At 30.5% G+C, this 13,303-nt stretch overlaps 2 protein-coding genes across 7 annotated transcripts; both read right to left on the bottom strand.

Annotated features, from left to right (window-relative positions):
• Positions 1–716: 716 nt before the first annotated feature.
• Positions 717–5,111, bottom strand: LOC132714334 (TLC domain-containing protein 4-B-like). The gene is made up of 5 exons (XM_060697176.1): positions 4,545–5,111; positions 2,579–2,727; positions 1,887–1,987; positions 1,451–1,524; positions 717–1,210 (listed from the first exon to the last, which is right to left on the bottom strand). Exons 1-5 carry the CDS (start codon positions 4,712–4,714, stop codon positions 895–897), a joined length of 810 nt encoding a protein of 269 aa, XP_060553159.1. The 5' UTR covers positions 4,715–5,111; the 3' UTR covers positions 717–894.
• Positions 5,112–7,841: 2,730 nt separating this feature from the next.
• Positions 7,842–12,901, bottom strand: LOC132714338 (TLC domain-containing protein 4-B-like). 6 transcript variants are annotated; one of them, XM_060697185.1, is made up of 7 exons: positions 12,678–12,901; positions 12,215–12,270; positions 11,609–11,781; positions 9,795–9,940; positions 9,226–9,326; positions 8,653–8,726; positions 7,842–8,362 (listed from the first exon to the last, which is right to left on the bottom strand). In XM_060697185.1, exons 3-7 carry the CDS (start codon positions 11,776–11,778, stop codon positions 8,029–8,031), a joined length of 825 nt encoding a protein of 274 aa, XP_060553168.1. In that variant the 5' UTR covers positions 11,779–11,781; positions 12,215–12,270; positions 12,678–12,901; the 3' UTR covers positions 7,842–8,028. The 6 variants fall into 6 exon arrangements, with proteins under 6 accessions (XP_060553168.1, XP_060553165.1, XP_060553163.1 ...); XM_060697182.1 differs by lacking the exon at positions 12,215–12,270 and having other exon boundaries at positions 12,678–12,900; XM_060697180.1 differs by lacking the exons at positions 12,215–12,270; positions 12,678–12,901 and adding an exon at positions 12,466–12,543.
• Between the last annotated feature and the right edge of the window lie 402 nt (positions 12,902–13,303).

The raw sequence follows: 13,303 nt of genomic DNA, 5'->3' as shown, positions 1-13,303 counted from the left end.
AGACAATTAAACAAAAAAATATGACAAAAATAAATGAAAAACACAAGGCTTGTTATAGAAAATTGATGTTCATATAGAACATGTTTCTTTTAAAGAAAAAGATGGCTCAAACATTTATGTACAAAAGTGTGAAATGAATAAAGGTCTAGATTTTAAATAGCGTTTTTGCCTCTTTTTAAATGTACGAAAGAATAGAATTCTGATTTTTCAACCAGCTGACCGACCTTTCAGTTATTAGACAGAACGGAGCCGTATAAGGTATAGAATTGATTGACATGCGACATGGTATGATATTACCTCACAAGGTGTATACTGTTACAACAACGAAATCTAAAGCTAAAGGTCGCTTAAGAAAAACAATAGTGTTAAATAGACAGTATTTAAACTATCTATGGCTCGCGGGGTCCTATATCATAACAATATTTGTAGCCAGGGTTAATTCTAAATTAAAATTCGTTGACGTCAATGAAAGTTTTAATCTATATAAAGTTATATTTATCAATTTATGTATTTTCTAATTTTAGAACAATAGCATAGTGCTGAATATGAAAAATAGGAATATCAATAACATTATCAACATATTAAGGTCACGAGTCCTAATTTATTGGTGATTTAATAAATGGTTTAATTAATGTTTATATATCTTGGCAAATTTAGCCGTCATTTTTTCATTTACTATATTAGGACGGAAGTATTAAGAAAACTCAAAAATGTGATTGACTTTATCTCAGACTCTTATTTACAAAGAATAAACAGTTATATCAGACAGCCTAATATTGACGTTGACAGTCATAACCTAAGCGGTCCTGGAATATAAAAAACGAACCTCTTGGGTATCACAAAATACAACCCGATAATCGATTGTGCTGTAGATTTTTAATAAATCAGCGATTGTCAAGATATCTTTGATTTATTTTCACTGTTACAAGCCTCTTGTTGAAATTTGTTCTTAATGGCTTTCACAAAACCTTTACACATTTTATAGAACCAATATAAGTTAAGGCTGTCCAAACAGAATCCTAGTATAAGCACAGTGTGTCGGATATGTCCAAGTGTTAGCGCGGACTCTGCTCGTATTACCATGATTATCTTATACCAATATATTGGCATTGCGGCAATACGAAATATGAAGAAAGTTAACACCATGAGAAATCCATTTACAACTACAATTGTCCTTGACCTTGGAGTTTTACTGACATCAAAAAACCATCTGAAAGTAGCAAAAAATGATCTGTATCAATGTATTTGTTTTATTTATATTCTTACTTATACATTGTAATTACACCGTAACGTTATTTACAACATGAAAGTATCTACTGATTCGTATCAAATCATGCTAAGTTTGAAAAAAATGGAAATCGAACAATGAACAAAAATCACCCCACATTGAAGCGACATACTTTAAATGTATTTTAATTATAAAAGAAACTGTAAAATAATGTAAGGCGACCTTTGGTTAACTGGAACAGTTGATGCTTCAGCAATTAGTCTGAACATGGCAAGATAGCACAATATCCCATACACCTGGAATTTAAAAATTGAACCGTTAAAGTTCAGTCATTTTCTGTCTAATTTGGTTCTCTACTTTATGTTTAAACTGAACAAAAGACGAACGAATATAACTAAAGCACATGTCATATTACATGACGAAAAGATTATTTCGGAAAGAGAACATGCATAGATATAGTAATTTTAATTAAATATTTTTGTTAAATCGCAATCCCTGGACATTTTCAGTGTGGTCGACAGTGATCTCGTTTTTGAGTCGGCAAATGCTATTTCGTTAGTAAAGTGTCATAAAAAGCACATTATTCATCAACTTTATCATCAAAGCATACAAAATAGATAGATTAAAACATAGGCATTCTAGATCAACAGTTACTTACGACAACGTAGAAGTATGCATAGACAGTTGCAGCATGATGTACTATATAGCCGAACATTTCCCCCTTTGTCGTCTTACACCATATAAACATACACAATAAATCTGAAATATTGCATTATGTAAGACAAGCAATATACAAAACTGACAATTTCTCAAATAAAAGAAACTCATGTACATGAAAATATATTTGAATATATAGTTAGTAACAAATTTTGATTTAACCAAGAACTGCAGAAATTAGTTTATACAAATTTATTTTAGTTCGATTGTGTTGGAAGCTACAGTGTCGAATCCGTTCCTGGAACCAACCAGCAGTACTAAGCAATGAATGTAAAGTTTCTAGCTCAAGGAAACAACGGCTTGCCCCTGACAGGGTTTGAACCAATGCGATCAGCAATCCATAGATTACTAGTCCGACGCGTTAACCACTCGCCACGCCGCCATCCAGCAAATGCAGTAATTAGTAATTGCTGGTATCTCTAACAATCCTATATTATCCAGTTAATGAATGACATTAAAATTTAGATGTTACATCATGTATACCGCCGATTTGAAGCTATTTTTTTACACTGGCCAAATCCGCATTTTCCGACAACGGCTTAACTGTTTAAAATGAAAATGCGAAGTCTTTCAATAAAAAATCCCTAAAATTGCATATCATAAATATCACTAGATAAATCGCTACCTAATTACCTGCAATCATATAACCTATAATAATGGCACATGCTGTTCTTGCTGTTGGACTGTCGAACCATATCCTGTCTGTTCTTGTCTCAGGTTCTAGCAGCAAAACGTATGCAGAGAAGATAACAGATATGACAGCATTGATGTTTGATATGAACCTGTAATATATCTAAATATTGTAGAACAGCATAATTTTGTAGTTTTGAATATTTTCCAAAATTCTCTTGGTGATTTCTTCCTTAAATCGTTCATTTTTCGACGACTATGAGAATTGTTAAAAAAAAACATTATTTGATTTTCTCCATTGATATTTGTAATATTTTCTATTTCTAAAAAGAATAGCTCTCTCTTCTGAAGAGTAAGATAAATTATATTTTGCAATTGCATCCTTGTACACAGCCAATTTTTGTGAACATAAATGTCTTATCAAGTACCTAAAGCACAGTATTCTATAATTCGTTAATTGATTTAATTTCCCTAAATGTTACAGAAAAGATAAAAAAGTATAGATTTACCGATTTGTACATTATGGTTCAGTTTGAAAAAAAATCATTTTTGAAATATAAAATATAAAACAATAAAGTTGCTGTACACCAGCAGACAACAACATCAGCGGTTCTATGTGAATTTAGAACGATTTGCTTCATTAGTTCTGCAAAAAAGTCAGAATTATTAAGTACTTCTACAGAATTCTGAAATCCCGAAACTCTCTTTTATACAAATTGGTGTTTTTAAAAGAAACAAATGGTAATTTATTAAATTTCTGGTCAAAAAAATGTTAAAATATGTCGTCAGATTTAGGTTTATATTTTGGAATAATGATAACAATTAAATATTATAATATCATCAAATGCAACAATTGTGCGTTGAAATGTGTGCCTTTTCTAAATTAATAGCTATAATGTGCTAAAAATAGAGTTTAATCAAGAGAAGTATCTAAGTTGCGTTAATAATGTAAAACATCACAACATGTTATCAAGGTAAGACCTGTGCTCTTCACACAAATTAGCTATAGAAGAGGGTAGGCATAGAAATATTGAAAGAAAGCAACATTTATGTACACAGAAAATTAAAGTTTTTCCTATAAGTACGGGATTTATTTTCATTTCATGCTGTGAAAATTATTATACTATTTCATACAACTCGATGAAAATATACAAAAAGCTTGAATGTCCTTTATATGTTATTAAATAAACGTATGTTTACAACAGTTAACATTTCTTTCTTTGTGTATCTAAAACCCTATAATTACAAGCGTTTCAACATGATTCATCGCTTCTTAATGGTTAAACATTGATTTGCAATGAATGATACGCACAATAGCCTCACGCATTAGTATGCTCATTGCTCAAGGCTGAAGATCAGGTGATATGCTAGCCCAACAAATTGTGCGCTTTAGGGCTTTTTTATATTGACGATAGTCGCTAAAGAAAGACATCTATGAAATATCAGATTATAAAATCGGTCTGTCTTGCCGTCGAAATATTGAGACTAGTGATATGCATGAAATTTACAACATTTATCAATGATGAACATAACTTATCTGGCTATTAACGTTTAATTCCCCTTAATTTTTTCACGTAAGTTCCAAAAAGATTGTCATATTTATTGACTATGAAAAACTGTTGGTCACAAGCTCGAAAATCAAATTCCGGACATTTTTTTAAATGTTATGCTAGCTTATAAAATCATCGTAGATTTCTAAATGCTATCCCATTTCAAAGAATGAAACATTAGTTTAAAGCGAAAGACTGTACATGTTTTACGTGGTGTTAAAAAATTTGAGCTTATTTAACTTTTGACTACGATGAATCTTGTTTATACAGTCTATATACAGTGCTTCTTGATATAAAACATTGCGTATATACATGTACAATCGTACAAACATTATATTCTATCGACATCTCCTTATCAAAATATGTTCACAATAAAAATCTTCATGAATTATTTAAGGATAGAAATAGAAACAAAGTACCTGTCGTTCCACTCTTGTTGTTCATAATTCGGCAAGTCCTTGTACGAACTAGTTATACGTCTAGAGATGAAGGGGCTGACAAACCGGAACAAGACAAAATAAATAACAAAACTGGTTCCTCCTCCATATATCAGGTACGAATTATCGTAATCTAAAACTTGATCTGACATTATCAAGAAAATTTCATCATCGCTGAACACAAATATTGTAAAATGCGAGAGAGTATAATCTAGCAATTGCACTTATAATAGTATGCCAATTTCCATAGCGAAAATAACCTATAAACATGTACATTGTATATATTTACACAAGCGTGTATTACTATGTTGAACTGTTGTTTCAGCTTCGTTGACGTTTGCATGAGGTTAATAGAACTTTACACTGTTTATAAGATACTTCACTCCTACATCCTAGTCAATATCATACATCCGTGTCTCTATCTATTTTATAAGATTACTTTTTAGCTGAATGTTAAGTTCCATAATTGAATAAATGAATCATTTTTCTACATAATATAATTGGCAAGGAAAGTTTTAAAAAAGGAAGACCTATGGTGTACATTGTATTGATCTATATAACCACGTTCACAGAACAACAACGTTGTATAAACTTATCATAAACAACATTATGTGGTAACATCTGGCGGCCAGATTAGTTTATATATTTATATATCATCGCTCTTTATTACACGAACTACGTACATTAATTATATAGTTAAGATGTATTAATTGATTTTAATTCGTTTAATTTAATTTAATATGTAATGAGACTTTCATGCACGGAACGCATTCCACCGGCAATTCCCCAGTCTCACAGAATCACCGGCAAGATGCGTCGAATATGTACGAATAGACATTTACTTTTTGTTGTTTTTTAGTTTTTGTTTGTTTGTTGTTGTTGTTGTTGTTGTTGTTCTTTTGTTGTTGTTGTTTGTTTTGTTTTATCTGACAACCAGAAAAAAGATTATTGAATAGCGGGATACATGAGACTGACGTATCTAATGTTATCTAATGCTGCATGTGTCCTATTTATTAAACGGTTGAAGTTGAAAAATAAATCATAATTCTAATTAATAACTAGTATTGCTACTTTAATTAATGGAGATTACTGATGAAACATAAGTTACGTTACTTGAGTACCATGTGGTCATTGATTTATACAATATGCAGCAATTGGTATTATGATAAATTAATATATATGTTTTGTCAAAATAGTTTATATTAACGGTACCTTTTTGTAAGGACGAGGTGCCGAGAATAAATGCATCATTTATGTAATTGCCAGGATTCATGGTAGAGCGTATGAGATGTATAATTTTCAAGTAAAACTTCAGATACATTCCTAATATGAAGAAAAAGGTTAACCAAACCTATTTTAAGGTTCATAAAGAGTAAATATATTCGAGAAATGAATGCCAATTTTTATACAACATGTCAGGATCATGACCATCTTATTCATAATAAATCATCAGTACAAGAAGAACTTTAGATATATCAAACTTAAAATCATGAAATATATTTACTCAAACCCTAAAGCGTTTTAATTAACAGTTTGTTTTAATCACTAAGTCTTGTGGGGTAAATTTAGTAAGAGTGCTAAGGTGAATTAATTTATATGTTCCAATGTTCCCGTATAGATCCCCTTTTTCCACAAACATTTCAATACTAAAAATAAATGCACAGGGCTTAAAGTTTTGGCATACAGCATTTCTACAAGTTTTATATAATTCATGCACTCGTGTTCAAAATGGCTTCGCTCTGGAGATCTTATTAGACACAGACTTGCATCATAATGAACATGTCCATAAGATATTTGGCGTGTAACCTGACCTTCTAACTGACCTTCTCCTCATTATGAAATTATTATTCCTGTGTTGAAGAATCATGATGAGCGATCAATCTTGGTCCTTTCGTTATTTATCATTTAGCATAAAAAGTTCATGTACATCTTATCTAAAGTACGGTAAATGGGATCTTTTGAACGAATAAAAAGTGTTTAAGTTTTTGACACTTCAGGGTCGACGAACATGGTTTTGGATCGATTTGAAGTCCTTGAACAGGTACCGGTTAAGAAGCATTCGTTCCGACATTGTTGGTATACATACTTCTGGTAAGTTACACAGATATACCGGTGATTATGTAATGTTCTGTAAGATTTAGATAATTCCGGTAATGAACTGACAACCTATGTAGGTCATTTAGTGAGCGTTACAAAGAAATCAGACAATGAGAGAGCTGCGATGCTCTGTATATGTTATTTAATATTCAATGGCAAACTTAAAAATGTATTTTAAACAAAATTTTCATTTATAATCTTTTCATTTCATAATGAATTACATACAAATAAATTTCACGGATTGTGTAAGAAGCTTTAAAGATCCTGTATATTGTACTTGACGTTGTATTTAGAATCTATCTATAGTCTATGTTTAATGAGGGTCCATCCGCCCGTTGATTGAAGTTAAAGCTTAATAAGGGTCCATCCGACCTTTCGGGCACAAAATGCAGCTTGCGCTGTCGAGTACGGACCCCGGACATGTCACCAGTCATGTCCTTAAAGAGTTAATTTTGAAGCACAAAGTGGTGATAATTTACATCCATGCAATTTCCACGGAGTATTAACCAAAGATATGAATTTTGAGCCAAAAGTAGGTCACTGTACGGCGGTCAATGAGAACCTAAATGTACAGTAACCTGTGCTAATTATGCTTATAAAACAGTTTTCAAACATCGAAGAATATGTAAAATATGTACTGCAAATATTTGTACATATTATATGTATTCATTAAAATATATGCAATCATTTCTCATTGAAAAATTTGACTTAGTCTTTATAAAAAAATTTATTTTACATGAAATGTTAAATTCGGTAATATCTTTATAAATAATCCTTTTTGGAACTTACAAAATTGATAAATCTTAGTTTGAGCATCATATTTATGATATAAAACCATAAAAAATTGTGTTAAACGCTATTTAAAAACAGCCATAGTTTAGTTTTTATGTTCACAATTGATATTGTGATATTTGTTGACAAGTACCATCTGACATGACCTACTTGTCGTATGAACATTCTTCTCCATGTCTGTTCAAGAATCTCGACTTCTAGTACAACGTGTTTGTTTTGTCTCCATGTTCCCGATCCTGACTGATACATATCTAATGGCCCTTGTATTATTTAATGTTAGAATGTTGTTGTTTAAGCACCATTCAGTAGCATTGTCATTAGGTGACACCGTCGTATGTGATATGGTTCTGAGATTTACATATTACTATAAATGATTAACAAAACTCTGCAACTGATCTCAAATTTATTGCATTTACATACATGTATAAAATACACATTTATTCAAGAGATTAATGCCAATATCAGTCCTGACAAAAACACTAATTAATTAAAACATCATATTTATTTTGGCTATAATGAACAAGCACACATGTAAACAAAAGATTATGCTGAGGTAATTGTATCAAATAGATAACTATCATACAGTTTTCAATTTCTCCTTACTGTCAGGACCGCTGACATTTAGAATTCCTTTTAGTGCTTTAATTCCTTTTAGTGCTTTAATAAAGCCTTTAAACATTTTATAAAACCACATTATATTGAGAACATCTAAAACAAAACACGGTATATACATGATCAATTGTATGTGTCCCAGCCTCCAGACGGCCTCAGTGTATGTAACCATCCAAATCTGGTACCAGTATAGTGGCATTGCCACTATGCGGAAAATGAAGAATGTGATCAACATGCAAAATCCATTTAAAACCACTATAACACGTGCTCTAGGGTACCCTGTTATGTCGAAATACCACCTACAATATAAAATAAATATATACATGTTAGCAATTAAATTTGTTAATATCTACGAAATTAGCTTGGTCTGAAAAATGTTGTTGTTTTTCCTTTGTTTAGAAGGAAATCATAATAAAATAACAACGAAAAGGCACAAAGCATTTCATATATAAAGTGTTGTACTTTTCTTTTTAAAAAATGAAGAAACTTTGTCGTTACAAGCAAGAAGTAAGGGAAGGGACGAAAATGAAAATAGAAAACGTGTGTTATGCTTGAACTATTAAATTGTGTGTATATTTTGATGAATTACCTTTGATTTACCGGAACAGTCGACACTTCTGCTATAAGTCGAAACATTCCAAAATAGCATAACACCCCATATGCCTGAAAAAAGTATGTTAAAATTATCAATGTGTTGATAATATTGTCATGTTTCCAAGTTTTTGTTATGTTACCGTCATGCAAAAAAGAACAACTTTAAAGTCTTAAATACTAGTAAAGCAATATGTGAAATTTCTATTCATTTTTATCCATGTCATTCATTTACCGATAAAATCATTTTATATTTTTTTTTTCATTTATTTTGTTAAATTGCTCTATATACATACTACTTAGTATTTACATATTGACATTGACAAGTGATAATGCCTTGTGCATGGGTGAAATAATCAAGAAATAATAGTGCTTTCGATGCTCTTACGAAACCTTAAAGAATAACAACAGATCGACATATCTAATGCCGTTACTAACATTGATAACTTGTTCTCGCAACAGTGAATAACACTAATTAAGAAATAACACAACCATGTAAGTAACTGAGCGCCAGAAAGTCTCTCTAGCATAACTGCCACCTGTATTCATTTAATTTCAATGATATTCTTACCGAAATAAAATAGTAGGCATACACCGTTGCTGCATGATGAAAAACATAACCCAGGAACTCTCCTCTTTTCATTTTACACCAAAAAATCATACACAAAATATCTGTGATAAAAACATTTCAAACAAGGTAATAATTTAGAATGGGAGTTTCTAATGTGTAATAAAATGCTTTGTTGTAAAACATTTCTACTTTTTTTTTTCATCAATTTACTTTTTTTTACAGAAAAAAACCCTTTTGGTTGCGGGTTTTATTACAGAAAAATAAGGAATATAAAAACCCAAAGGGGAAAGTAAATCCCAAATAAAATAATTACTTCAGAAAAACAAATCTTCTTCAAACTGTTGGAATGCATATAAATACATGTATATATGTGTTATCAATGTTATATTTTGGTCCTTCAGGATTATTGATTCCAAATACTGTATAAAAGCCGGTGCTAGAGGGCCGGAAACATACAGTGCATTTTTATTATCTCTCGTGAACAGACTCGATCGTTTATGCATTTTTTTCATTTTCAATGATCTAAAGGGCTCTCCTTTTCCAGAGTTTTACCAAGATACTATACTTACCAGCAAACATATAACCTACAATGACAGCACATGCTGTTCTGGCTACACCACTGTTGTACCATACATCTGCCCTCGAACCATCCTCATATAACAGGCAATATCCAGACAACAGTACAGATATCACAGAGTTCACGTTTGAGATTAACCTAAAAGAAAATTATTACAGCGTTTATTTCATAAACCTAAAAGAATATATTACAGTGGCCACGTTTGAGACAGATATAAAGAGTATAATTATATTACAGCGTTTATAAAGAGTATACTTATATTACAGCGTTCATAAAGAGTATACTTATATTACAGCGTTCATAAAGAGTATACTTATATTACAGTGTTCATAAAGAGTATATTACAGTGTTCATAAAGAGTATACTTATATTACAGTGTTCATAAAGAGTATACTTATATTACAGCGTTTATAAAGAGTATACTTATATTACAGCGTTCATAAAGAGTATACTTATATTACAGCGTTCATAAAGAGTATACTTATATTACAGCGTTCATAAAGAGTATATTACAGTGTTCATAAAGAGTATATTACAGCGTTTATAAAGAGTATACTTATATTACAGCGTTCATAAAGAGTATATTACAGTGTTCATAAAGAGTATACTTATATTACAGCGTTCATAAAGAGTATATTACAGTGTTCATAAAGAGTATATTACAGTGTTCATAAGAGTATACTTATATTACAGCGTTCATAAAGCATACTTATATTACAGCGTTCATGTTTGAGATAAACCTTCAAGAAAGATAATAAAGCGTTCATTTTATAAATTTTAAAGGTTATATATAACAGCGTTCAGCCTACAGACAGATATGACAACATTCATTTTATGAACCTCAAAGAACAATAAAACAATGTTCATATTTGAAATAGACCTAAAGGAAATATATAACTGCGTTTATTTTATAAACCTTGTAATATTTTCAATTTTGTGTACGTTTATATACAGGTTGTAATTTTACGGAGTTCTGCAGTAAATTAATAAGAACACAGATGTGAATTAATCTAGTTAAATAAATGGCGGGAATCGCCTGATTAATATATATGAGCTGCCCATTCAGGCATTCATGGAATAATACTGTACTTTGTTACAGCGATAAACCTACAGCGTTTATTTTATATATTACATCGAACACGTTTGAGGTAAACTTAAAAGAAAGCTATTACAGTATTCATTTATAAAACGAAAAGAATATAATTATATTACAGCTTTCGTGTCCGAGATAAACATAAAAGAAAGATATTACAGTAGCAAGTCATGTATAACTAGCTACGAAACGAGATATGGTGTTATTTCGTGTATGAGCAATTTTCCCTCTGACCCACAAAAATATCTCTAAATCTAGTTTGAACTTCAAAATATTTTGACTACCTACAATTCTAAATAAAGAAAACACTTATATCTGACAAATATAAATGTATCGTACAATAACGCTATTGTACGACAACGATTATTAATGCGAACGAAAACAAGACACTATCGCAATATTACTATCGTTAAAACGTACTGTCGCGTTATCATTATCGTACTGCCGTATTATCGTTGTACTATACCGTACTATCGAAATTTTCGGTTTTTATTATCGTACTGCCCAGTATCTCGTTTCAAGCAACACACTTCTAGGCGATGGTCCTAACCGAAAGCTATATTTATCAGGCTACGTAAGGTAATCTTTTAATTTGGCAATAAAGGGTATCATGTAACAATTTTAATAGGTATTTATACAACATACCTGATATTGATATTCTCATTTTTTTAGTTATTTTAAAAGCAACAACTTTATCTGAATGTAAGGAATACCTGTCGTTCCATTCTTGCTGTTCGTGATTCGGCAGGTCCCTGTATGTTTCCGTAATACGTCTCGATAGGAACGGACTAACAAACCGGAAAATAATAACGTTGATAACAAAACTCGTCCCTCCTCCATATATTAGATAGGATGGATCGTACTCCAGAATTTGATCTCGCATTCTCTGTAATATAAATTAACAAAATGATTTATCTATAATTACAAATTCTACGACATATCCACATGACAAGTTAAGATATGTACAATGCTACTTACTAATTATTTTCCTTTTCCTTTATCGCACATATATAGGCTAACATATATAAGTATTAATTAAGATGTTTCCACTCACTTCTTTCAAATTACATTTTAAAGTACATCAAATGTAGGAAATTATAGTGATGTGGTAAAACAAGTAGGTTTCATACTGATTTTATGAGTATTTATATTGCACAGTGTGAAAACATGTACATTTCAGATGTAATAATATTTATCATTGTTATCAGATATTCTGTGTCAATGTACGGCTGTTTATAAATCAGTTAGTGTCATTATAAAGTATTGAGTTTGAATATGTATAGTAAATGAAATAACTAGGCTACACATTTAAAACACACAAATGTTAAACACTTTCCTCCTGATAATGTGCAGACAACTGTTGGATGACGAAGACCTGAATCGCAGTAATAGTTCCAATGTAATAGGAAACAAATGATTAAAACAAGTAGACTCAAATTTTCTATGTTAAATAGCTTTTATACCGCATATGTGTCAGAATTTAATACAATAAATGTTTTAATGACTTTTAAATAAATTCGCTTTAAATCCTTCCTGTTAACTTTTATGAATACACGCTATTGAATGTTACCGTGTAAACTGCATACTTTATTACCACCGTAAACATTTATCAAATATCTGTATTTTGTGCACTATCCTCCAAAATCTAAAATGACTAATTGGGTCATCTTGCGTATCAAATTTGAAGTAAATGAATCTCATTTAAAATCATTTGAACCGTTCTACAAATAATAATAATAATAAATAAATAAATAATAAATAATGATAATGAAATATATTTACCAGAACGTGGTTTGCATCAATTGACAATTTTCTTATAGACCTATACAATATCCAAAGCTATCCCGAAACAAATTTATCAAGTTATCATGCGGACAGGAAAGATAAATTACTCATCATTTTTTCTCAAGTTTTATTTCTCCACATGTAACTTGATCAGTAATCACCATTTCTATAAATCACTAAACAAGCATAAAATGGATAATGTTACTTAACATGGCCTTTCTTTAAAATCACAACAATCTTATAATGTCACCTCATACTCCAAGTCAAACACCAAGATTATGAAAATATAGTCTTTTTGTGCATAACTTCCATGGGTGGAAACAGAAATAAATATGCATAAATATGTTCTTTATAAAGATAGATAGATAGATAGATAGATAGATAGATAGATAGATAGATAGATAGATAAGATAAGATAAGATAAGATAAGATAAGATAAGATAAGATAAGATAAGATAAGATAAGATAAGATAAGATAAGATAAGATAAGATAAGATAAGATAAGATAAGATAAGATAAGATAAGATAAGATAAGATAAGATAAGATAAGATAAGTAAGATAAGATAAGATAAGATAAGATAAGATAAGATAAGATAAGATAAGATAAGATAAGATAAGATAA

The sequence above is a fragment of the Ruditapes philippinarum genome, unplaced genomic scaffold (genome assembly GCF_026571515.1).
Source record: "Ruditapes philippinarum isolate M1 unplaced genomic scaffold, ASM2657151v2 ctg2827_1_1_1_1, whole genome shotgun sequence".
NCBI classification, from domain to species: Eukaryota; Metazoa; Mollusca; class Bivalvia; order Venerida; family Veneridae; genus Ruditapes; species Ruditapes philippinarum.
The sequence above is the reverse complement of the archived record's forward strand: the minus strand, read 5'-3'. Positions and strand labels throughout refer to the sequence as shown.

Coding starts and splice junctions, on each gene's coding strand:
- LOC132714338 (XM_060697180.1), bottom strand. CDS start 12,501: ATGTTTACGGTGGTAATAAAGTATGCAGTTTACACG. Junction 9,327..9,794: donor TGTAGGTTATATGTTTGCTG/GTAAGTATAGTA, acceptor TTTTTATCACAG/ATATTTTGTGTATGATTTTT. Junction 8,727..9,225: donor ATGCCTACTATTTTATTTCG/GTAAGAATATCA, acceptor TACTTTTTTCAG/GCATATGGGGTGTTATGCTA.
- LOC132714334 (XM_060697176.1), bottom strand. CDS start 4,714: ATGTCAGATCAAGTTTTAGATTACGATAATTCGTACCTGATATATGGA. Junction 1,525..1,886: donor ATGCATACTTCTACGTTGTC/GTAAGTAACTGT, acceptor TTTAAATTCCAG/GTGTATGGGATATTGTGCTA. Junction 1,211..1,450: donor ACTGTTCCAGTTAACCAAAG/GTCGCCTTACAT, acceptor TGCTACTTTCAG/ATGGTTTTTTGATGTCAGTA.